This window comes from Triturus cristatus, chromosome 12 (assembly GCF_964204655.1).
Source record: "Triturus cristatus chromosome 12, aTriCri1.1, whole genome shotgun sequence".
In the NCBI taxonomy this organism is placed as follows: Eukaryota; Metazoa; Chordata; class Amphibia; order Caudata; family Salamandridae; genus Triturus; species Triturus cristatus.
In genome coordinates this window covers 732059260-732084286 of record NC_140595.1, presented here as the reverse complement: position 1 = coordinate 732084286, position 25027 = coordinate 732059260, and the positions used below count along the sequence as shown (strand labels likewise).

Sequence of the window (25027 nt, the reverse complement as noted above, 5' to 3'; positions counted from 1 at the left end):
TGTTGAGGTTTTCCTATGGAAAAGGGGTCCTAACTATAACTACCTACTGGCGATCGCCAGTAGGTAATATATATATATATATATATATTCATTCTAATGTTTATGACTATTGAGGATCTCCTGGAAGAGAACAGATGCTTACATGGCGAGTAACATTTCAATTGTAGCAAGTGTGGCTGCAGATTCACATACTTTGTATAGACTGTAAAGCAGTACTCCCCTAAGCAGTGGCTTGCCAGAGGATGCTGCAGATGACCGAAACAGTTCTTAGGACAGCTTGGTCAACTCTTGCATGTTGATGTGCAAAAACAACCACATAGTAGTGTTTGGTTAAAGTGTGCTGAGTGGACCATGTATATGCCTTAAAGACAGCAGCTATGGGTGCATTTTACAGGAAAGCCAGTGGCTCATTTTTTGCAAGAGGACTGAGGCCTGGGCGGAGCAGGCAAATTACTTCTAGACAATGTAGCAGGTATGAATATTTGTGAAAATTAATCTAGCTACGCCTGCCTTTGAAAGAGCATGTCCCTTTTCTGAGTTTTGCAAAAAGGATTGGTCCTATTGATGTAATACATGAAGGCACACTACATCAAGGGTGTGAAGGGCCCGCTCTGCCAAAGAGGCTGGCTGTGGGAAGAAAACAGGGAGCTCAATGGTTTAAAAAAGATGGAATAGGAACATCACCTTAGGTAGGAATTTAGGATTGGTTTTAAGGACAACTGTATTATGAACCCGAAAGAAAGGTTCTTCTAGAGTGAGGGCCTGCAATTCGATATCGCAGCTTAAAAATGTGATCGCAACAAGGAAAGAAACGTTCCAGGAAAGGAATTGTAATTGCCACGAATGTTCACAAGGAGGGCACAGCATTCCTGACTGTGGTGGTGGGTACCCTGGGTGAATAATCCATTTGAGTCCTTCTATGAAGCCTTGATGACAGGGATTCTGAATAAAGGAGAGTGGTTCCTGTTCTGCATGTAAGCTGCAATAGTGGCTAACGGAAGTCGTTTGGAAGTATAGGAGAGGCGTGATTTCTGTAGATTAAGGAGGTAGCAGATGATATCCTGAACTATACGTTTGAGCGGGTCTTTGTGCTTAGGAACGCAGTAGTGGACAAAACTCCTCCACTTGGCAGCGTAGCGTAGAGGAGACATGCACTCTTGACGGACGTAAGGTAACTGAACTCTGGGACCTCAGGAGCCATTCTCTAGATTGAGATACCTGGGGTCAGGGTGCCTGATTGTGCTGTGGTTGTGCATGTGAAGGTCTGGCCTGTTAGGAAGCTTCTCGTGGGAACCACTGACATCTCCAGAGAGATTGAGAACCATGCTTGTCTGACCCACGTGGGAGCCACCAGAATGAGAGTAAGGGATGTTTGCTGAAGCTTCTGGAACATGTACTGAAGTGGTGGGAGAGGAAGAAAAGCGTAGACAAATATCTGTGACCAATTTATCCATAGACCAATGTCCATAGACCATGGGTGTGGGAACCTGGATGTGAAGGATTTGCATTGTGATGGTGGCAAAGATGTCAATCTCTGCAAACCCAGACGGTGGGAGTAGGACTTGTGGGTGGACTTTTCACTTGTGGACTTGTTGAAGTCTGCAAAATCGTTGTCCACTCCTGGAAGGTACTCCACCAGCAAGTGTATCCAGTAGTTGAATTCCCAATACCAAGTCATTGGTGCTAAGGTTGACATCTGTGGTGTGTGTGTTCCACCTTGCTTTTGGAGAGAATATATAGGGGCCATGTGGTTTGTTTTTATCAACATCACATTATGCTGAACCTGCTGAAAGAAGGCGTTGAGAGGTAGCTGGATGGCCAGGACCTAGAGGTAATTGATGCAGAGGCCCCTTTGTTGAGGTGACCGCAGGCCCTGAATGGTCAGTTGCTGAAGGTGTACTCTCCAACTTAAGAGCGAGGCATCTGTGATGGTCACCAGCAGAACAGGGTCTCTGAAGGGCTGGCCCTGCAACAGATTGCTCCTGTTCCACCACTGGAGAAAGCAATGTGCGCCAGCCCATTTCAACACTTGATTCTCTTAGTGACCCTCTGCTTGTGTCCATTTTGTCGAAAGGCACATATGAAGCCTGGCATGGGAAACTATGGCTAAGCATGAGACCATCATTCCCAGAATATGCATGTTCGGACCATCAATTGACAACTTAGTTGAAAGAGGCAGCAACTATTGGAATGTTTTTACTTTTGCCTAACTGGGGTAATCCTTGCCATTGACTGTACTGACTACAGGTACCAGAAAGGGTCGAATATGAAGGAGCTGAAAGTAGGACTTCACAATATTTATTGTGAAGCAAGACTGTGGAGGAGGGAGATAGTAGTCCGGGAGTGAGTGACACACTGCTTTTTGCTTGCACTCTTGATCAGCCAATCGTATAAGTAAGGGAATACATGAATGCCGCTCCTTTCCGAGACGGTCGGTTACCACAGCGAGGCATTTTGTTTTTACTCTGGGGGGCAATAGTGACCTCAAATAGCAACACTTTGAATTGATAATGCTGACCACTTACCATGAAACTCAGATAGCGGTGATAATAGGGATGGATGGGTATGTGAAACTAGGCATCCTTCAGATTGAGCGCAGTCATTAAGCCATTTTGTTGCAGTAGACAGAGGACATCCTGTCAAGTGTGGAAATGTTCTGAAAGGATGTACTTGTTGAGGGTTCTTAGGTTGAGCACTGACCTTAGGATCCGTCCTTTCTAGGGATGAGAAAGTAAAGGGAATACACCCCCAAGATGTTGCAATGTTCCTGGTTCCATTGTTCCTCTTAGGAGAAGCGCCTGAACTTCCTCTTGAAGAAGGTGCTGGTGTACTGCTGGGGGTGGTGGTTGTGGGGTGGGATGATTGGTGGGGATGCAATGAGCTCCAAGAAGTAACCAGGTTTTATTATGAAGGACTCACTGCTCTGAAGTGATCTCTCCCCAGCGCAGGAGAAACCCCTGTAGTTTACCCCCAGCAGGTGTAGTGTGATTTGGGGGTGGGAGGTGTGAGGGGGGGAAATCGCAAGGCAGTCACTGCTTAGAGGAGACAATTCTTTGGCACAGCCTCCTTTGGCCCTCTCTCTGGGGGAGTTTTCTAGTAACATCCTCTTGAATACCCCCAGTGCTGACTGCTGGTATTGCGGCTGCTGCTTCTGGTAAGAATGAAACTATGGGTAATGGCTCTAATCAGGAAGGCTGAGCCTACGTAAGCAAACAAACAGTTGCCAATACTGGTGACACCTTCAACTAGAAACTGAGCAAAGGAACAAACGAAAACATATCAATAAGACCCTTAATTATTTCAACCATTTTGAATTAGGTATTTAATCTATTTTTCAATAACAAATGACTCAAAAGATACATACACATAAAAAAACAGAATATCACCAGGATTTCTACAAAAAAAGGTAACTAGACATCAGTGAAAACATTAATTGCCATAGTACCACACATACTTCCACACACTGCATTACATGCATACAATGTGAGACAAAGACAAACCTATACAAACAATGAATATTAATGCTTGCCCAAGCCAATGGTAGCAAAATTAATTTGGACTGATATCAACAAGAATATTTTGGGCGAACCCAAACAGTGTAAAGGTATCAACAATGTTATTGCAACCCCTGCCAACGGCATAAGGACACATACAAATTCAAAGAATAATTTGAACGGGGGAGCAGAAATGACTCTTTGATACACTTGTTTGGTGAAACAAAAAAGGTCGACACGTTTCAAACCCACGTTTAAGGGGTTCTCTTAAGGACCGAAAAGCTTTCATACAGAGATCTAGTCCGCTCTATAGGGTGAAATCACACTTTCTCCTCAAGGACATAATTGGTGCGGGTAGAAGTGGACAAAAACCCTGTTGATTTGCTTCTCCTAGTTTATGGAATTAATTGCCGGACTCTAATGAATAGCCAGCGGTGAAGTCAATTGGAAACTGTGTGCGACCTGCCAAAGTTGCTGGCACAGGTCACCGATTCCGTGACCTGTGAGGCACGCGTCCGAAGAAAAGAACGCTTTCCGCTGTCACCAGCAACTTTGGCAGGTCGCACACAGCCTGCAGAATATTGACTGCCATCCATTAACCGCCTGCACAGTTTCCAATTGACTCCACCGCCGACTATTTATTCGAGTCCGGCATTAATTCCATAAACTAGGAGAAGCAAATCAACAGTGTTTTTGTCCACTTCTACCAGCACCAATTATGTCCTATAGATTCCTCAAAGAGGCTTGGCCTTCTTGATTATCCGCTCTGGAATCTGATTCAAGACAATAATGCCTTGTGAAAGTGTGTACCAATCTCCAGGTTGCTGCCTTGCAAATCTCTGTCATTGGAACATCATGCAAGAAAGCTATTGTAGCCGCTTCCCCCCCGAGTGGACTGTGCTTTAGGCGACAACAATAGGGGTTTATTTGTCAACTGGTAGGCCAATTTTATACAGGACACAATCCATCTCGAAATGGACCTTTTGGAAGCTGGAAAACCTGTCCTTGTGGAACCATAATTTAATAACAATTGATCTGATTTCCTTATGCCCTTCGTTCCCTCCAAATAGAACTTGAGCAATCTCTTAAGGTCTAATGAGTGGAGTGACCTCTCCGCAGGAGTAGCGGGATTGGTAAAAAAACAAAAAGATGGTAGGGATATCGACTGGTTAACATGAAAATCAGATACAACTTGTGGCAAAAAAGCAGGGCGAGTCCTAAACACTACCCTGTTGTGGTGAAAAATAGTATATGGCTTTTTGGCACACAGCGCTTGGATCTCACTTACTCTGCACGCTGATGTTATCGCCACTAGGAAAGCGGTCTTCCATGTCAAATGCTGCAACGTGGCCTTATGGATGGGCTCAAATGGAGGACCCATCAATCTAGAAAGGACTAGATTCAACTCCCAAGGAGGAGAAGGAGGCCGAACAGGGGGATACACCTTCTTCAACCCCTGTAGGAAATCCTTAACCACCAGTAGCTGAAAAAAGGAAGGGTGGTTGGGAGACTTTCTGTAGGCCGTAATGGCCAAGTGTACCCTGATCGAGGAATACTTTAAACCTGCTTTGGCTAAGTAAAGGAGGTAAGGAAGAATTACCTCCTCCTGCCCTGTAGTAGGATTAAAAGGATAACGTGTGCATCACAAGTAGAATCTCTTCCACAAAAGAGTATGACGCCCTCGTGGAAGGTCTCTTTGCCTCTTTTAGGATGTGCATACAATGATTCAAGTGTCCATATTACAGGACCTCAGGAGCCATGCTGCCAAGTTCAGTGAGGGAAGGTTGGGATGGAGAATCTTCCCGTCCATCTTGGTGAGCAGGTCCGATCTGTAAGGCAGTCTCTTGTGGGGGCGCACCGACAAATGTAACAGGTCTGGGTACCACCACTGACGAGGCCAGTCCGGAGCTATCAAGATCATAGTCATGCTGGATCAGATGAGTTTGGACACCACCTTCGGGATTAGAGACGGGGGAGGAAATGAGTATGCGAATGTTCCAGACCAATCTATCAAAAGCGCATTCCCCCTCGTCCCTCGGACAGTAGAACCTGGAGGGGAAGGCGTGGCATTTTTTGTTTTGGTCGTCCGCAAACAAATCTATGGAAGGTTGCCCCAACTGATGGAAAATATCTGCCACTACCTTGTCGTTTAGCACCCAGTCTGGCTGATCTTCGAAGTGCCGACTGAGTACGTCTGCCCGCCCATTTTGCTCCCCTGGAAGGTGCACAGCTGTGATGGAGAGACCTCGGGCTAGAAGCCAGTGCCATATCGTTAGAGCTTCCAAGGAGAGCGGGCGAGAGCGCGTATCACCCTGTTTGTTGAGGTAATACATGGTGGTCGTGTTGTCTGTTTGGATCAGGATCGAGTTGGACGAGATTGAGGGCTGAAAAGCTTTCAGAGCTAGATGGACTGCTCGCAGCTCCAACATGTTTATATGGTAGGACTGCTCCTTGATGGACCACCGTCCCTGCATCTGTAGGCAATCCATGTGTGCCCCCCATCCTTGTAGAGATGCATCCGTTACCAAGGACTGTGTCGGAACTGGTTGATGGAAGGGGACTCCCATCAAGAGGTTCTTTGGTCGAGTCCACCATAGAATGGACGACTTTGCTGCTTGTGAAAGCACAATTCGGTCTTCCCAGTGACCCGATGCTTGGTCCCACTTGTCCTCTAGGTCCTGTTGCAAAGGTCTCATTCTCAGCCTGACGTTGGGAATGAGAAATATGCAAGAAGCCATCGATCCTAGTAGAGATGCCACTTGCTGGACCGTTGGACGAGCTGCCCGGAGAAGAGCCTCGCATTTCTGCTGCATTGAAGAAAGTCTCTCCTCCGAAGGAAACGCTCTTCCTATGTTTGTATCCAGAGTAGAGCCCAAATAATGGATCGCCTGGGTAGGTCAGTGAACCAATTTTTCCATGTTCACATGAAGACCCAGCCTGCGGAGTAGATTCAGACAGACTTGAAAATCGCTCCTTACTTGTTGAGGGGGTGGCCCTTTCAGGAGCCAATCGTCTAAGTATGGGCAAACAAACAGACCCTTTCTGGGTAGGGCTGCCGCCACCACCGCCATGCACTTGGTAAAAACTTGTGGGGCAGATTTCAGCCCGAAGGGCAAGACCTTGAACTGATAGTGTTTGCTGCCGACCACGAATCGTAGGTATTTGCGATGACGTGGAACGATAGGTATGTTGAAGTACGCATCTTGGAGGTCCATCAAACACATCCAATCTCCTGTTTGTAGATGTGGAGATATATAGAAGTTGGCCTGATGTATGATGTCACTAGTTCTAGTGTACACCTTATATCAGTCCAAACAACCCTTATGGTGATTGGTTGTAAAGTCAACCTTATAGACCAGCTATCCTAGTGGTAGCATGGACAAGAGCAGTCTTAGGCTAAACTCTGAATGGCATGTGAAGCCAGCTGTGATACCATATATAATCCCTTGAATACCAAATGAAAGGACACCACAACAGATATATATATATATATAAAATAAAGTGTATTTATTCTAGTCAAACCCTCAGCACTCTTTATGAGATTCGAGGTAAGTACAACACAGTTTTATTTAAGCATACATTAAATCACACAGGTAAGTAATACAGTTAGGCCCTAGGGGCCACGCAAACCATATACTAAAGAAGTGGTACAAGGACCACTGTCACGGAAATAGGATAGGCCTAGGCCTAGGGAATCGCTGGGGCTACACTACACTAGCAACAGTTAGGAAGTGGGAGGCCCACGGGATTCAGGTGCAGAGTGGAAACACTCACGCGTAATGTGTATAGTCGATAGAAATAGTACAGTTTTGAAATAAGCAGTTTAAGGACACTTCTGAAGCAGCTAGAGAGTCGAGACTCGGAAACTAGACCCTAGGATAGTCACTACCCTTGTGAGCACCGAAGTACTCAAGTTACCTAGCCCACGGGCTGCGGGTGCATAGGTGTGAACTTGCGTCGGGTTTCGTCGTGGACTTCTATGGATGCCTGAAGGAAAGTTGCTGACAGGCAGTCAGTGAAGAGTGTCCGGTGGATCCCAAGGCTGGGATCAAGAAGAGAGGATACCTACAAGCAGAAGGGACAGAGTCAAGGTCACTAGCCAGTGACCACGTGGAACCAGGTAGGAACCAGGCGATGTCGTGAAGATTGCAGGTGAAGGGTGCAGCTTGTCGCTGCAGCCACGGGTACCAGGAGACGTCGAGGACGACCAGGACCAGGAGGCGAGCTGTCCCACGAAGGCTCTTGCTGTCGGCGGCGTCGAACTAGGACTCACCAAGCCTTGGCAAGCGGAACCCACGAAGAACGGAGGACTTGCTTCTGGTGCTGACCAGGAAGGTCTGGGGTGCTTCTCTTTTGCAAAGAAGCGGGAGCCAGTCTGGAGGAGCCAAACCAGCAGTGAAGATTTCAAGGTGCGTCGTCACAGAGGCCGCTAGCCAACGGGCAAGCAACCGGACAGGCGCGGCAAGCAGGAAAATGCAGAAGGGCCCCACGCAGGACTCGTGGAGTGTGGGGGGCTGATATTCGGTGCAGATGGTGCTTGGGGTTGGGGCTTCTCAATCCCCGGTGCACAACTTCGAGGGTACCTCAGAAGCTGCGCTGGAAGATTCTCGCCACTTTTCCCAGGTAGCCGGTCCCACGTCTCTCGTCGCCTCCACGGATCTCAGCTCGGCTGTGGATGTGGATCAGGGTCGGAGAAATCTGGAAGTCAAGGCTCTGGTCGGGCTCTGCAGTCGGTCCCTCGTAGAACTTTAGCAAAGCAAAGGGTAGTCTCTTGATGGTGCCTGTTTGCACAGGGTAGCCACTCCTTGGCCACAAGGGAGATTCTTCAGTCTTCTTCTTTCGTCGAAGGTCCAGAGTTTCTGTTCAAGTTGCAGGTTCAGGATAATCTAATCTCCTGGGGCCCAGCTACCACACTTATACTAATCTGGGGGGCTGGGTTACCTGCTAGGTCACGCCTTATGGGTGGGACCTGGGAGGGGGGCGGTTACACCCCCTTCCCTTTGTCCAGTTTCGCGCCAGGACTGGGGCTGGAGTGCCCCAGCACCGGTTTGAACTGGACTATGCATGGGACACCTTGTGTGCCCCAGGCATGTCTCATTCCTTTCAGCCCTCCCTGCCCCAATACACTAAAGTCTGTCTGGGGAGGTGCTAGCACCTCCCCAAGCAGGAAACCTATTGTCCAAGCCTCCCTTGCCGGGATCACTCCCAGCAGCAGGAGGTCAGACTTGTGTCTGTGGCAGCAGCATCCATTTTGTGATGCTGAGGCTTTGGTTAGAGTTAAACAGAAAAGTAGGATTTTAACATGTCTCTCCCTCTAGAAGGGGGGAATAATATCCTCATCACCAGAAATGGTACAGGGGTATTATTCCAAAGTGTTAGACACCTTACACGACATGTTTTGATAAAGCCAAACCATAGTTACCATAACCGTTTAAGATTATAAGGTACTTTAAGAGTATATGGTAGGCTATATCATAGAACAGCTATAAGGACATGGTTCCGAAAGCTGCAGACAGGCTCAGCTCATGCTAGAGCACCATCTCACATGTTACCAAGCACTCTGCCTCCAGGATTGTTAAGGCCTGCCATAGGAGTGACTGATAGGTACACATGTGTCTATTTTAAGGGTAGATATAGGTATACTATATCTAAGCAAGGGGTGATTACACGACCTTGCCCCAGCTGAGTGATCAGCCAGTTGTGTCTGATTGGAAGGCCAGAGCAGGGGTGGCATAATACATGCTGCAGCCCCTGGGAGGCCTAGGGTACACCTATGCCCTGGGTACCTAGGGTACACTGTACAGGGTCCAATAAGGTGATCCTTACCAATTGGTTATGTACCTAGGGTACATGGAGTCCATTTTAAAGAGAGCAGACAGCCTGAGACCCTGAATGGCAGGATCTCAGGCCAACTAAGTCGAAAAACCAGCTAGACACTAGGCAAAAAGTTGGGGGTAACCATAGTCAGATATCCACCTTCCTACAGACATGGGCTTCTTATAATGTTGTTACTGGCCCGTAAGTGCGTCAGTGAACAATAGTAAGGGCCCAGAGGTGGTGGCTGAAGGCCGTAGAACCCTTGTTAAAATGTTGGACTTGATGTTAAAGGACAGCAGTAGCCCTTCACAGCATTGATTAAGATGTAGACACTGCCTAATTCTACCTCTGGGGAAGTGTCCAATACACTAACTTGCAGGAAAAATAGGTGATCCGCTGGGTCAGAATAAACTGTCTGCCTCACTATCATTGTCAGTATCTTGTTAAATTGGAATAGGCATTTGAATTTGGTCAGAATCCAAGTCAAATATCTAGTGTGCTGTATGGTCAATAGCACTAGCAGGAAATATCTTTTTCTCCCTGTAGGATTCTCTTGGTATCAGATACTGGCTGTTGGTGGCTCTACCGAATCTTAGCAGTAAGTGCTGGAAGCTGCATCAGTGGTATCAGATGGAGGTCAACCAGCAGAGGTACCGGTGTATGAAAACTTTCAGATGGCAAAGGAGCCCCTTCATGTGGAACTGAGAGGACGAATGGCAAGTAGGGAGGACCCATCTGCTAGTATCGGAATGAAGCCACAAAAAAATCTCTCAAGGGGTCCAACAGGAACAGATGCACACAAACACTTCCATCACAGGGTCCATAAAAAAAGACAGATCAGCTCACAGTGGCAGGAACTCAGGATAGGCCTGAGGCGGCACAGGTAGCAGAGAAGCTAGTATTTCAGGTGGCTCCAATGGCGGAGGCTCTGCGAGAGGAGTAATATCCTCCAGTTCTGGCTTTGAGCCCAATTCCACAAGGGCTGATAGTAGCAAGGTGATTTACCCTTAAACTGCGAACAACAATTTGACAAAGAATTTTCATGCCTCTTGTTTTTCTTTTGAAGACTTCAACGAAGAAGAGGATCTGGCTGGAGATCTTGACTTGACACACGAATGTCAGACGGATGCTCGCTAAGGGCGTAGGCTAGAAAACCGTTTTGACTTGTGCTCTTTTCTGGCCTTGGGGTGCATGGGGGAGACCTTTTTGAACAACATCCAGCTACTGCTGCCTCCTCATTCCCTTAAAGGCTGCATAACATCCTTCAAGTGCCCGTGTTAAGCTCTGAGAGTTCAAGTAGCCAGTAAGACACAAAGTATTTCCTGTAATAACCGTGCTTATTCCTTATTAAACTTTTTTTTACCTACTTTTGGGCTGATTTTGAATTTGCTTATTTGCACGTTGTGACGGTGCCCTTAGTAGGTCTGCCATCTTTGTCAGCGTTCTAGCTGTTGGGGGGGGCTACAAATGAGCAGCCTGTCACATCCGCGCAGCCTGTGCTCAGCTCTGAGAGTGTGAGGCGCTAGTAAGACAGAGTGTTTCTTGTAATAACAGTGCTAATTGCTTCTTAAAAGTTTTTTAACCCATTTTTAGGCTGAATTTAGATTTGCTTATTTGCACATTGTGGCGCTACCCGTATGTAAGAGCGGGTCCGCCATCTCGACCCTCAGGAACCTAGTAGCTATAAGCCTATATTCAGACTCCCCTTTCCAGCTAAATTGTTGGAAAAAGCTCTGAATAATTAACTCGTCATTCATCGACAGCAATAATGTACTAGATCCCTCCCAATATGGATTTAGGAAGGTACAGAGCACAAACTGCGCTGCTTCCGCTTTAGAAGAACTAGGATGGGTCACGGATAATGGAGGCCAGGCCATATTGATACTGTGGATGTCTCCGTGGCCTTTGATATGGTCAACCATACCATCCTGATTGACCGATTGGCAGAGCTGGGAATAAGAGGTGCTGCTCTAAAGATACTAAAAGCCTTCCTAACAAACAGAACAAATCATGTAGCAATGGGTGAATTTATTTCAAAGCAATTTCTGAATCAGAACGAAACAGAGCCTCCAAGCTCTGGTTGCTCTGGCATTGTGAATGAGGCTAGGAGTCTGGTTCAATTATGGTGTGCTGTGCTTTGGTTATATCAAAGTGGGTCACAGGTCATTGTGTGGATCCACATCTGCTCTGAGGCAGAGAACAGCATCAGGACTGGATCTCGCACAGGTGCAGACATGGAAGTCCTGAAGGTGAGTCGGCACCAGGGATGGGACTGCTGGCGGAAGTGCGTCTGGTGGCCTATATGGCTCTGAGGGGCCTAAAGGTGCTCCAAAGGTAACCAACAGCATCTTAAACATTTGCAGCATGACCTATTTAAAGGCCTCCATTTGCAGCATTCGCTGATTGACAGTGGAATTCAGGGTACGCTAGGACCAGCGGCGGAGAGGGCTTGGAGTTAGAGAATGCTGGAGGAGAAAGGTCCTTGCAATGTTTCTCAACTGACTTACGAGTGCCAAAAGCAGGCAGGGGTTGAAACCTGCTTGGCACTTTTGAGCTTCAGAGCCATCCTACACTTAGATTTCCATGATTACTTCAAGGAGTCCAAAAATTTGGCATAGTGACTGCCCCGCATGCGGACGCCATCACACAACTTGGATCAGGAGCAGAACCACTATTTGGAGTGTAACCTCTTCTTGTTTTCTGCGACAAGCAACTTTGCTTTCAGTTCTCTGGATGTCTTCGTGAGCATTAGGTCGCAATAATACACGACTGAGGCTTGACTAGATGCGAACATCATAATGGTGCGTGATGGACATCTGCTTCCTGGAGGCCTGGTAAGCCTAGATTCCTATTGTTTTGGGAGGAAGACATCCTCTTGCCCAAGCACACTATTTTAGAATCCTGAAGACATGAGGAGAGCAACAAAGTTGAAAGCAGAGCGCAGGATACAGGTCAAAAGGTACAGGAAGGAGCGGATGTCAGCACGCTGGGGTGACTCATATGAAGGTCTGCTCCATCACTTCCAGGGGGATGAGAGGCTGTCACGGTGTCAGACCACACCCCCTAACAGTGCACGGGGGCTATTACTAAGAAGCCTTCGGATCCAGTGTGGTACCGGTGCATCATGTAGACAAGAAACCTGAAGTTATAAGTATTCAGGAGAAATCTGAAACACTGATCACACAACAAAAACATTTGATGCAGAGCAGTCAGATGAAAAATTACATACACAGAAAAAAAAAATGAGAAGTACTGGGCAAAACATAACAATTGGGGACAAGGCTAATAAGGGACAGAAGATGTTGTGGTAAAGCACTGACATGGTTAGAACAAAAAATAAATATCTATTACCACCGAAAGCACAGAGAGCTGCTCAGAAATTAAATGGATTTTGTATACTTCCATTTCCAGGTCCAATTTTGTGGTTTAATATTCTAGATGGCAAGTAGAAAAGGAAAAAAGGTTTATGAAAAGTGGAGCTTGAGAAGGGACTGTTCAGAAGGGCTCCATTCACAGTACCTGCATTGCACTTTTTGACAACTTTATTGCCTCAAAGATGTCACTGGGCTGCAAGGGGGCCCCGGCCCGAGCAGTGCTGACTACTTTGATAGGCGCTCTCCTTTTTTCAACATTCCCATCTGCCTTCCTTGGGCGCTTACAGACCTGAGGGAAAATAAAGTTATTTTCAAAAACATTACAAATCTCTTAAATCCAAAATGGCATTAATGAAAATACTGCAAAGAGCAGACCATCACAAGATTCTGCGGACATACATTTCAATACTGAGGGGAAATGCACTTTCTAGGCACTATGATCTGTCTCAATTAAGCTGCTACTAAGCTTTAGAAAAAGACAAGAGATGAAACACACTTTACATAAAGAAATTAGTAAGGGAGAGACTGGTATAAATGTGGAAGCACATCACCTGGAAAGACATCGGAAACACTGACACTCATTACTAGTTTGGCAGGTAGGCTGCAGCAACACTGTGGTGAACACCTCACCATACCAGCCTCTGGACAGCCATTCACAAGAGATCTCTGCTGGCTTAGGTGAGGATATTTTCGCTGAAAAGCCCCCTTTGACCCAGCAGCAGCACTTGCATTGGAAATTTGATGGTGGTTGGTGGAAGCAAGATGGCGGCCGCTTGAGGCTGTCGGAGCGGACTTGCCAGATGAGCACCGTGAACTGAGTCCCTGATTGAGTGGGGAGACTAGCCCAAAGAAGGAAAATTATAAACGGCACTTACTTGCCTAATGGTTGTCGACACAGCAGGCTTAAATACTGCGGTGGATGTTGGCCCAGGAGTGGCTCCGGGGAAACTCAGTCGCAGGAGTACATTGCAGCACTAGGACAGCTGGTGGAGCGAGTACTCGCGTTTGCTGGCTGCCGCCAAAGAGTAACTGCCGGAATGGCTCCCAAGGTAGCTAGTTCTGCCAAGGGGAAGACTGGTGCAACGGCGGACCCTGCAGGCCCTGAGGGAAAACGTGGCAGCCGGCGGATCCCGCTGACAGTGAAGCCGGCTCCAGAGAAAGAGAAAAACTAATTCGATTTCAGTTACGGGGAGAGGCGGGACTTCGACTGGTCGGCGGGTGCCGGGGGGGTTCTGTGGTATATATGCTGCGTGCCTCTAGCAACAAAAAGCCTGAGAACATTGCTAAGGGCACAGACACCCTCAAAAATCAAGACCTGGGAACAACGCAGCGACGGCCGCGGAGGATGATCCGCTTGAGGAACTATTGGCTAGAAGACAGAAAGTAAGTCCTGAGCCAATGCAATATGCTAATGCATTGAAGGGTACAGCGGCAGACGAACCAAGACACAGTGGGGGGGGTCACTGGAACAATATGGAACAAACGAAGGTGAACAGGAGATAAGTCAGAGGAAGACCATTGAGGCTGAAACGGGCATAAGGCTAGTAACAACAGAGATAGAGACAGTAACATTGGCAGTACCAGAGACCCCCACAAAACAGTTAAAACTCTCAAATTCAGGTGCAGGGGGTGCAGTTTGTAAACCCTGTTGTGGACATAGACACTAATGACTGTTTTTTTCTCCTTGTCTGACAGCCCTGAGTGGTCAGGTAATGATTCCAGATCTTCAATTATATCAAGTGAAAATGAAAGTGAGTTGGAGAAAGCAGGAGATTCTCTTTATATGACTGCCCGTCGGGTTAGCGGCAAGCGAGCCGGGCTTTATAGGCAAAGGTCAGCAAGCCTGAAATGGGACTATTCACCAACTCAGTTAACCTCACTCAAAATTTAGCACCCCAAGATACCTCTGGCTTACAAGCCCTGACATTGGAGACTGTCCTACAGACAATAATACAACATCGAGATGAGACACGAGCAGACGCCCGCAAAGCGCCGCACAGAAAGTACAGGGTGCAGTTAGTAAGCTGACAAAGTTGTGCAACACTATAGGTGAACGGCTTACAAAACTTGAAATTAGAGTTAATAATGTTGAGACGGAAGTTGCCGAGAAACAGGACCAATCTAAGGAACAAGAGGAACGAATTACAGACATTCAATAGAAGCTGGAAGAAAGAAAGATTTGTCAGCGGCGCAACAATCTGAGGGTCCTGGAGGTTCCTGAAGGGAAGGAGGGAGCAGACATTCGGACTTACGTGCTGGATCTTTTTCGACTAGCCTTCCCGGAATTTAAAGACTGGAACTGGCAAAAAGAGGTTCAGCGAGTACATAGGACACCCTTTACTTTGAGAAATCGAGTTAGGGAAGGATCCAAGCCAAGAACCATTCTAGTTCTCTTTGGCAACTTTCTTCTGAGACAGGCAGTGTTTGAAAAGGCCAGGCCAGAGGCCAGAAGAAGAGTTGATGATGTCTCTTTTTTTGTAAGACCTGACTTTTGTCATGTTACCGTTGAGAGGCGGTGGCGCTTGCGCCTACTGATGAAACCATTACAGGACAAAGGGGCAAAAGTGTTTCTGAATAATCCTGCCTCCTTAAAGGTAGTTTGGCAAGGGTCGAAAAAGTTTTTCACATCCGAGGTAAATGCTCAAGAGTTCCTGGCCAGGCTGAAGCCTTAGCATTCTAGAGGATCAGGGAGAAGAATCAAGTGTTGTAAGGGGGGGGGGGGGGGGGGATATCTTAGTTTCTGGTGTGTCAAGGGTATGAAACCTATTAGATAGATATTCTTCCTTCACTTCCTCCATTTACTGACCTCTGTCTTTGATATGATGAATCCTCGCTGATGGGGCTATCCCTCCAAAAGATAGCATGGTGTGTATAAGGGAATCACGGTGCTGGGAAACCGCTCTCCATCTCTGCCTAAAGACCGATTCTTGGTCTGGGCACTTCCCGAAGATGGGAGAGAGGGAGTGTGGGGGGGGGGGGGGGGGGGGGGGTTAGGGTAGGGACTAGGTGTGGGGTTGCGGGAGGATTGGGTTGGTGTTCAGGGGGTCTTGGGTGGGGGGTACAAATCAGGGTGAAAAATTTCAGAGGGATAATAGGCAAAAAAACTCAAACAAAATTCTAAAATGTTAACAACTGACAGAAATGAGAGTAAATTACTGCTACTTCGGGGACAATACATCAGCTTAAATGGGTAAGGTGACTGTTTGCTCGGTTAATGTAGGTGGGTTAGGGGACAGGAAGAAACGAAATAGGACTATGGAAATGTTGAGATTTAAAAAACCCGACAATTGCACTTCAAGAAACACATATACCATGTGAAAAGAGGGGGCTAATTACGATAAAGGGATATTCTTTAATGGTCTGCTCTACGCAAACCTCCAATATTAGAGGGGTGGATATTTTAGCTAAGAACCAAATAGGATCTGCTAGGCGGACATTGGGAGACGCAGGAGGGAGATGGGCTTTAGTGGAGCTTGAATATGGAATAACACTAGTGACGGTGTATGGCTCAAATCAGGATGAGCTCAAATATTTGAAGATCTGGAAATGGAGTTAGCAGCTTGGCCTACAACTTTAATTATGTGTGGGGATTTTAATATACATTTAGGAGTAGGCGATGTGATACCTAATAGATAAAGGGTGAAAGCTTAAAGTTGACCGTGCACTAACATCACTAATTAAAAACCATGGGTTAATAGATGTACGGGAAGGAATATGCTACTTACCAGTATGCATCTGTTCTTGGCATGTAGAGCTGCAGATCTATACATTGTGCATCGATCGCCATCTGGTGTTGGGCCCAGATGTTTGCAGTTTGTTTTTCCTCTTGGAAAGTCTTTGGAAGTCACGAGTTCGGTGACTCCTCCTCTGGTTCGTATTTCGCATGGGCTTCGGCTCCATCCTCAGATTGTTTTTCGCCAGCAGGGAAAGATGGAGCGTAGTAATAACAGTAAAGAAACCCATGTGTATTGTATCTAAATAAGATAAGGCTGGAACGGATACAGGTAGCCGGGTGGGCGTGTATAGATCTGCAGCTCTACATGCCAAGAACAGAAGCATACTGGTAAGTAGCATATTCCGTTCGAGGCATATGAGCTGCAGATTATACACTGTGCATAGATTACATAGCAGTACCCAACCCTAGCGGCGACCACCGGTATCCGTTGCAGTTGTTTGAAACAGTGTTTTTAGTACAGCTTGGCCCACACTAACTTGTTGCTTGGTTTGCACATCTACACAGTAATGTTTTGTGAAGGTGTGCGGTGTTGACCATGTCGCTGCCTTGCAGATGTCATCTAGTGGTATGTTCCCTAGGAAAGCCATAGAAGCCCCTATCTTCCTTGTAGAGTGGGCTTTAGGGGGAACCGATAGCGTTCGTTTTGCTTTGTGGTAGCAAATCTGTATGCATTTTACAATCCACCTAGCTATCCCTGATTTAGAAATAGGGTTGCCTTTATGTGGTGGGGAGAAGGAAACAAATAGCTGTTTGGTTTTCCTGAAAGGTTGTGTTCTCTGGATGTAATAAAGTAAAGCCCTTTTAACGTCCAGTGTGTGTAAGCCTCTTTCCGCAACTGTTTGGGGTTGCGAGAAAAAGACTGGTAATTCTACAGACTGGTTTAAATGGAATGGAGAAATCACATTGGGTAGAAATTTGGGATTGGTGCGGAGTACAACCTTGTTGTGATGCATCTGAAGAAAAGGTTCTTGTATAGTGAGTGCCTGTATTTCACTAACTCTTCTGAGGGAAGTGATAGCCACTAGAAAGGCTGTTTTCCATGTGAGAAATTGCAGCTCACACTTATGTAATGGTTCGAAAGGGGGTCCCATTAACCGTGTGAGAACTACATTCAAGTTCCAAACAGGTGAGGGTGGCACTCTGGGTGGAATCACACTCTTGAGGCCTTCCATAAAGGCCTTGATGGCAGGTACTTTGAAAAGTGAGAGGTGCTGCCTATTTTGTAAATAGGCCGCAATTGCAGCGAGGTGTAACCAAATGGAAGTATATGCTAGGTTACACCTTTGCAAATGGAGTAAACAACATATAATGTGTTGTATGGATACATTTAAAGGATTGATTGTGTTGTTGTGGCAGTAAACAACAAATCTTTTCCACTTTGCTGCATAGCACGCCCTAGTAGTAGGGCGCCTAGCTTCCCTGATAATGTCCATGCAATCAGGGGGAAGGTTAAGGTATCCAAATTCTAGGACCTCAGGAGCCAGTTCGCAAGGTTGAGTTGAGCTGGGTCCGGGTGCCTGATCTCTCCATGGTTCTGGGTTAGGAGGCATGGCGAGAGGCGTAGCTTTTGGTGTGGTACTACTGAGAGTTCCAACAGTGTGGTGTACCACGGTTGTCTGGCCCATGTTGGAGCTACCAGGATCAGAGTTAGGGAATGCTGCTGTAGCTTTCGCACCACTAATGGAATTAGTGGGAGAGGTGGAAAAGCGTATGCAAATTTGTTTGACCAGTTCATCCACATCGCATTGCCTTCGGACAATGGGTGTGGATATCTGGCGGCGAAGCTTGGGCTTTTTTTGTTTTCGTGGGTGGCGAATAGGTCTAGGTGTGGATGCCCCCACTTCTGAAAGAACGGGTGAAGAACTTGTGGGTGAAGTTCCCACTCGTGGATCTGCTGTGTCTGCCTGCTCAGCAGATCTGCCATGGTGTTTTGTACTCCTGGGACGTGTTGGGCTAGGAGGAAAATCTTTTGCGGAATTGCCCATCTCCATATGCTCTGTGCTAACAGAGAGCTGTGGAGAGTGTGTGCCCCCCTGTTTTTGAATGTAGTACATGGCAGTCATGTCTGTGCGAATGAGGACTGCCTTGCCTGAGATCTGCGCCTGAAAGGATTTCAGGGAGAGGAAGATCGCCAGTAACTCCAGATGGTTGATGTGGAGTAACTTCTGTTGCGGCGTCCACGTGCCCTGTGCTGTGAGATGTAACAGATGAGCTCCCCAGCCGGAGAGCGATGCATCTGCTGTTAGGGTTATTTGTGGGACCGGGTCCAGGAACGGTCGACCTCTGGAAAGGTTTGTGGTGTTCCACCACTGCAGAGAGCGATGGGTGCGACCGTCTACCAACACCAGATCTGTCAGTTTTCCCTGGGCCTGGTTCCACTGGCGCGCCAAGCACTCTTGGAGTGGACGTATTTGGAGTCTTGCATGGGGTACTATAAAGATGCAAGAGGCCATCATCCCTATGAGCTGCATAAACACTCTTGCTGGGAGATGCAGCGCCTGTATTTTTGCAATCCTGGCAGGATTGGGATAGGCTATGGCTTTGGAGGTGTCTATGGTGGCAACGAGATACTGTTTTGTGTGTGAGGGTACCAGGTGGGATTTTTGATAGTTCACCGTGAAACCTAGCTGGTGAAGTAGTTGTACCGTAGCGGCGGTATGTTGCACACATTGTTGGTAGGACGTGGCTTTTATCAGCCAATCGTCTAGATAAGGGAAGACGTGAATGTGCTGTCTTCTGAGGTGTGCAGCCACTACTGCGAGGCACTTGGTGAACACCCTTGGTGCTGTTGTTACCCCGAACGGGAGCAACTTGAACTGGTAGTGTTGTCCGTCTAACACAAACCTGAGGTACTTTCTGTGAGATTGGTGTACTGGGATGTGAAAGTACGCGTCTTTCAAGTCCAGAGTGGTGAGAAAATCGTTCTGGGAGAGAAGTGGAAGAACCTGTTGGAGGGTTACCATGTGAAAATGGTCCGAATGAATGTAAGTGTTTAGAGGTCTGAGATCTAAGATAGGTCTTAGGGTCTCGTCTGTTTTGGGAATTAGAAAGTACAGGGAGTAGACCCCTAAATTTTGTTGATTTATGGGGACCTGCTCTATTGCTCCTTTTTGCAGGAGGGAGATCACCTCTTGTGTTAGTAGCGCAGTATGTTCTTGCGACATAGGGCGGTGCCTGGGTGGAATGTTGGGGGGTGTTGATGTTAATTCTAGGCAATACCCTGACTGAATAATTTGCGTCACCCATTTGTCTGAGGTGATTGTCTCCCAGACGTGAAGGAAATGCCGTAGTCTGCCTCCGACCGGAGTGGAATGGAATGGTCTGGAGGGAGCGGGAGAAAGTCATTGGGCGGGAGGTGTGGCAGAGCAGGCGGTATTTGTTTTGCCTCTGCCCTTATTATTATTGCCTCTGTATCCGCCTCTTTGATAACCTTTATTGAAGGTAGACTGAGGGGGGGATTTATAGGACGTGGATGCACTGTCTGATGAGTAGCCTCTACCCGTGCCCCGAAAGGAAGAACGGCGAAAGGAGCGTCTGAGTGTCTGTGTTTGTAGGGCTCCCATTGATTTCGCCTATCTGTATCTTTCTTCATTTTTTCCAGGGCTTCATATACTTTAGGGCCAAATAGATGATCTTGGTCGAACGGGTGATTTAGTATAGAGGCTTGAACCTCTGGTTTAAACCCTGAAACCCTGAGCCAGGCATGGCGACTGAGAAGGACACTGGTGTTTATGGCCCTGGAGGCCGTATCTGCTGCATCTAGGGCACATCGTATTGAGGTATTGGTTATTGTTTTCCCCTCTTGAATAAGTTCATTAGCCCTAGTCTTGTACTTTTCAGGGAGATGGATTCTAGCTCATCATAGTGCGCCCTGTCGTACCGGGCCAACAGTGCTTGTGTATTGGCAATACGCCATATATTGGCCGCTTGTGACGCAGTGCACTTCCCTGACGCATCTAGGAGCTTGGACTCTGTCGGGTGGGGGCGCTTCGCCCGACGCCTGAGAATTTGAGCGCTTCCTGGCTGTAGATACCACTAGGGAATCTAATGGTGCAGGGCCCTTAATGTAAGAAGGGTCTGTAGGGGCGGCTTTTTACTTCTTTTCTATTCGAGGGTTGAGGACCCTGGCCCTGACTGGGTCTTTGAAAACCTCAGGGGCATGTTTAATTACGCCCTTTAACATAGGTAGAATGGCAGTGGACCTATGTGTATCATCGAAGGTGTCTAGGAGGAAGTCCTCCTCCACTGGGTCGGTATGTAACTCCACCCCGTGGTAGTGTGCCGCCCGTTGTAACAAGTGGTGAAAACCCAAGGAATCTTCAGGAGGGTATGGCCTATATGGGTCATCCTGTGGGACATCTGGGATGTCCGGATTGTTATAATCATCCCATGGGTCTGGGGATCCAGTAGGGGTGGGATCTTGTGGCACATCTGCTGGATCATAGTAAGGGTCCCCCAAATCGTCTGGGACAGGGGACAAGGTGGGGGAACGATGAGGTGGAGGAGGTGGAGAGGGTGGAGGAGGTAAAGGAGGTGGGGAAGGCACCCTGAAAGGAGAGGTAGCAATGTCCTTTCTCTTTGGAGTGGGAGGTGGAGCCGGCTTGTTCAAGTGTCTCTTTTTCGAAGACTATGTCAAGTGTCCGGTCTTTGGATCCTTGGTGAGGGTTTTCTGCAAGGGATCCGGTGTGAAAAGCTCCTGTGACACTGGTTGATCGGTCGGCGCCGACTGTTTCGGGGCCGACGGCTTCTTAGGTTTGTCGGAGCCGTGCTTCCTGGGAACCTCCGGTTTTTTGGTCGGTGCCGAAGGGGATTTTGGCACGGGTGTGTCGGTGCCGAGGGTCTTGTGATGTTTAGTCGGCACCGGAGCAGGTTTCGGCACCGAAGACTTTGGTGTCGGGTTCGGTGTGGAGGTGGAGGCCGATTTTTTTCTTCGGTGCCGAATTGTGTTTGTCGGCACCGGTGGCCGGCTGGCTCGAGCCAGAGCTGCCGGAAGGCTTAGAAGGCTTCTTTACCGGGCCCGAAGGTGGGGTGTGAGAAGCCGTGTCTTTGGTCTTGCCTAGGCCCGGAGGCGAAGGTGTGACCAAAGCCTTTTTCGGGATTGGCGTGGGCGGGAGAGGGGGAATTTTACTCACGACCCGCTGCGCTGGTGATGTCCTCCACATCCGAGTCGTCGGCCTCGGAAGCGCTGACGAGGTAGTCGTCCTCCTGTTCTGGGGAGAGGCAGAGGTTGCACACCTCATGGAGATCGGTGTGGGGAAACTTGGACCCACATCGAGGGCACTTCTTGAATGGAGTTCTTTCCATCAGCCGAGACCGGAGCCGGAATAGGCCCGAAGGCCGCCGTCGACCACCGGAATCGAAGAAGTGCCGAAGAGAAGATGAATAAGATGATTTATGTCTTTGAAGAAACTCGATGAGCGAGGATTTGTGCGTCGATCGGTGAACTGGGAAGTTAGGAACCGGAGCGCAAAGTTTTACATCCGAGCCCGATGGCGGAAAAAAACAATCTGAGGATGGAGCCGAAGCCCATGCGCAATACGAACCAGAGGAGGAGTCACCGAACTCGTGACTTCCAAAGACTTTCCAAGAGGAAAAACAAACTGAAAACATCCGGGCCCAACACCAGATGGCGATCTATGCACAGTGTATAATCTGCAGCTCATATGCCTCGAACTCCAAGTTTCCCTCCGACCCTGGATATACATACTTTTCATAACCCACCAGGCTGGACTACTTTTTTTTTTTTTTTTTTTAATATCAAAGCAGACTCTAGGAGGGGCAGAAATAGAAATATTGCCGAAATCGATGCCTGATCATTACCCCTTGACTTTCGGGCTAAGATTGTCGCAAATCCATATGTACCAAACACAATGGACGTTTGACCGGAAATTGCAGCTTGATCAAGAATATGTCTGTCATTTTAGAACCGGGATCAAAGAATTTTTTAATATAAACAGATTTAGTGTCTCACGTAAGTTGTCTGGGATGCGTTTAAGGCAGGAGTAAGGGGGGGAGATGGTAAGCTTTGTAGATAACAAGAGACAGCAACAAGGGAAGAAGATTAGGCAACTACATGCCAAGCTTCAGGATTTGGAGAGAGAGCATCTGGTTAAGATAGTGCGGGGGATTGAGGCAGCTACAACTCTGCTAGATATCATCTTGGTTAATGCTGAGATAGGGTCTTATTATTCTCAAAAGGCTGCAGCAAGTTACCAGACTAATAGGGCTGAGAGCTATGAGTATGCCTTAAAGACTAGACAAAAAAATCAGTGAAGAGTCAGATATCCCTAACAACTAGGGAGGAGACTTCATATACAGATCCGGGGGACATAGTTGAAGTGTTCCATACATTTTATCAAGAGCTTTATATGGAGGAAAAGCAAGGCCCCCACGGGGATGTCTTTGTGAGGGCTAGTAAAGAATATAAGACGTTGGGGGGATGCAAGTGAGGTTGGAGACTGAATTTACATTGGAGGAGACACTAACAGCGGTACAGCAATTGGCTTCGGGCAAGGCAGCTGGCCTTGATAAGATTCCATCTCAATTTTATAAAATCTTTTAAGAAGAGCTAGCTCCCTTGCTCTCGGACCTTTTTCTGGGGGTACAATATTCTGGAAATCCACCAGACTCTTGGAGGGGTACTAATATTGTCATTTTCCCCAAATAAGATAAACCTTTGGATAAGCCCACCTCATATAGGACCATCTCTCTAATAAATGCGGATGCAAAAATCTACTCTAAAATCTTGGCGAACCGTCTCCAGAGGATCATAGCCAGCCTTGTATTACCTTGGCAAAATGGCTTCGTACCAGGTCGAGATACAACTGACCATGTAAGACGAGCCGTGGCCCTATTTGATATCACTAGGGAGACTAATAGATATTTGGCTATGATCCTTTTGGATGAGGAAAAAGCATTCGATCGTGTGTCCTGGGAGCATCTGTGGGGTGTCCTAGCAGCTAAAGGGTTCGGCGCTTGGGCCATCACTGCAATCAGAGTGATGCATAAGGCTCCCTACGCGAAATTACAGCTGATGGATAGGGAATCTGATATGATAAGGGTTTTATGAGGAACAAGGCAAGGCAAGGTTGTCCTTGTTCCCCAATTTTGTTTGCCCTATATATAGATCCACTTATCCAATCGCTGATTGAGAACCAGGCAATTGTACCAGTGACGACCCAGGGATTCAGTACTAAAGTACTATCTTACGCAGATGACATCGCGGTACTAACACCTAACCCTGGGGAAGCAATGAGGGAGATTGAAGCTATTGCTACTATTTTTGGAAAGGAATCGGGGTATGTATTGAATAAAACTAAGACCCAAATAATTTGCACCAAAAATGTTACTTTTCAGGATAGCCGACGAGTAAACATAGCTACTGATCTTGGAGTCAGGATCACTTCGGATATTGGCCTGATTGCCCAAATTAATCTAAACCCATTAGTAAGATTGCCAAAGACCTTAGGCGAATGAATTCACTTCATGGGCTTGCAGGATCTGGATGCTCAGACTCACGCTGCTGGCTTTGCGGTCCCGATTGGGGAGGCGCACCAGGTGCTGAAGGCCACCTACTGGATGGTGGAATCGGCCGCACTTATTGAGCGGCGTGGGGTCCTGGGGTCCGCCACTCCCTCTCCTCGGCCCTAGCTCTGCAACGCCCTACAAATCCCTATGGTCCTCCGCCATTAGGGCTGCACGGCCTACTCTGACTCCAGCCCCTGCAGCACTCCCACCACCTTAGACGGGGGAAATAATATCGGCCGCACCCATCGAGTGGCGTGGGGTCCTCGACACCGGGCCCCCACTCCGCCAGCTCCTCACCTCGGCACGGCTCTTGGAGGGTCCAGGCCGGTCGCCCGATCTTGTGCTGTCCCTCCGGGAGCACTGACTTGGGAGACGGGAGTGCTTTAACCTGTGCTCTGGCGTTGGTGGGCTTGAGCGGGGGGTGGATACGGTGCCCGGGCCCGAATATCAACGGCTCGGGCGCAGGGCCTCTACCGCCGGGTAACATCTGCCCCATGAGCCTACACCCTCCCAGTTGACCAGGCATCCGGGTTCCTACGCTCCCGGCCGAGATGGGTGGAGACCGTACCCCGAAGACACCCGCCCCACAGACTCAAACTAAAATGGACCAGTGGTATCCGGGCCTCGGCTGTTGAACTCTTCCGGGGCTCCCCCGGCCCTAGACAACCACAGCAGCTCCAGCTCGCTGCAAGAACTAAGCTGTGGTCCGGACCCACTTGGGGCATTGCGTCCCGCCTTGTCAGACTCAGATGTTTCTAGAAGCCCTGTGCTCCAGGGATCCAATGAGGAAGCGGGAATGTGATTTGCATTGCATCATTGATAAGCAGCTGATGACATTATGACATCCGTCAGAATGGAGGGGTCCACCATTGCAACGATCTGCCCTGCTAAACCTATTAGCTTAGCTATCTGTTTTCTTGATGCGACTGGAGAACCATCCCCGTTGCGCCTATCTCACGCCAAGAAGCAGTCTGATTCGTCAGCTGCTCTTGGTCTGTGTGACGCCTGGAGGATTTGGAACCCCCAAGGGAAACAATATACCCACACCTCAGTGGCCCACCCTACTCTTTCTCGTATAG

General features: G+C 47.9%; 1 protein-coding gene across 1 annotated transcript in view; it reads right to left on the bottom strand.

The window, feature by feature from the left end:
• STAG3 (STAG3 cohesin complex component) overlaps window positions 1-25027 on the bottom strand; it is a 1816020-nt gene that overhangs the window by 1643770 nt on the left and 147223 nt on the right. Inside the window, exon 4 of the mRNA XM_085637308.1 lies at window positions 12831-12974. Within this exon, the coding sequence (XP_085493434.1) occupies window positions 12831-12974 (144 nt within the window). The remainder of the gene's footprint in view (window positions 1-12830; window positions 12975-25027) is intronic.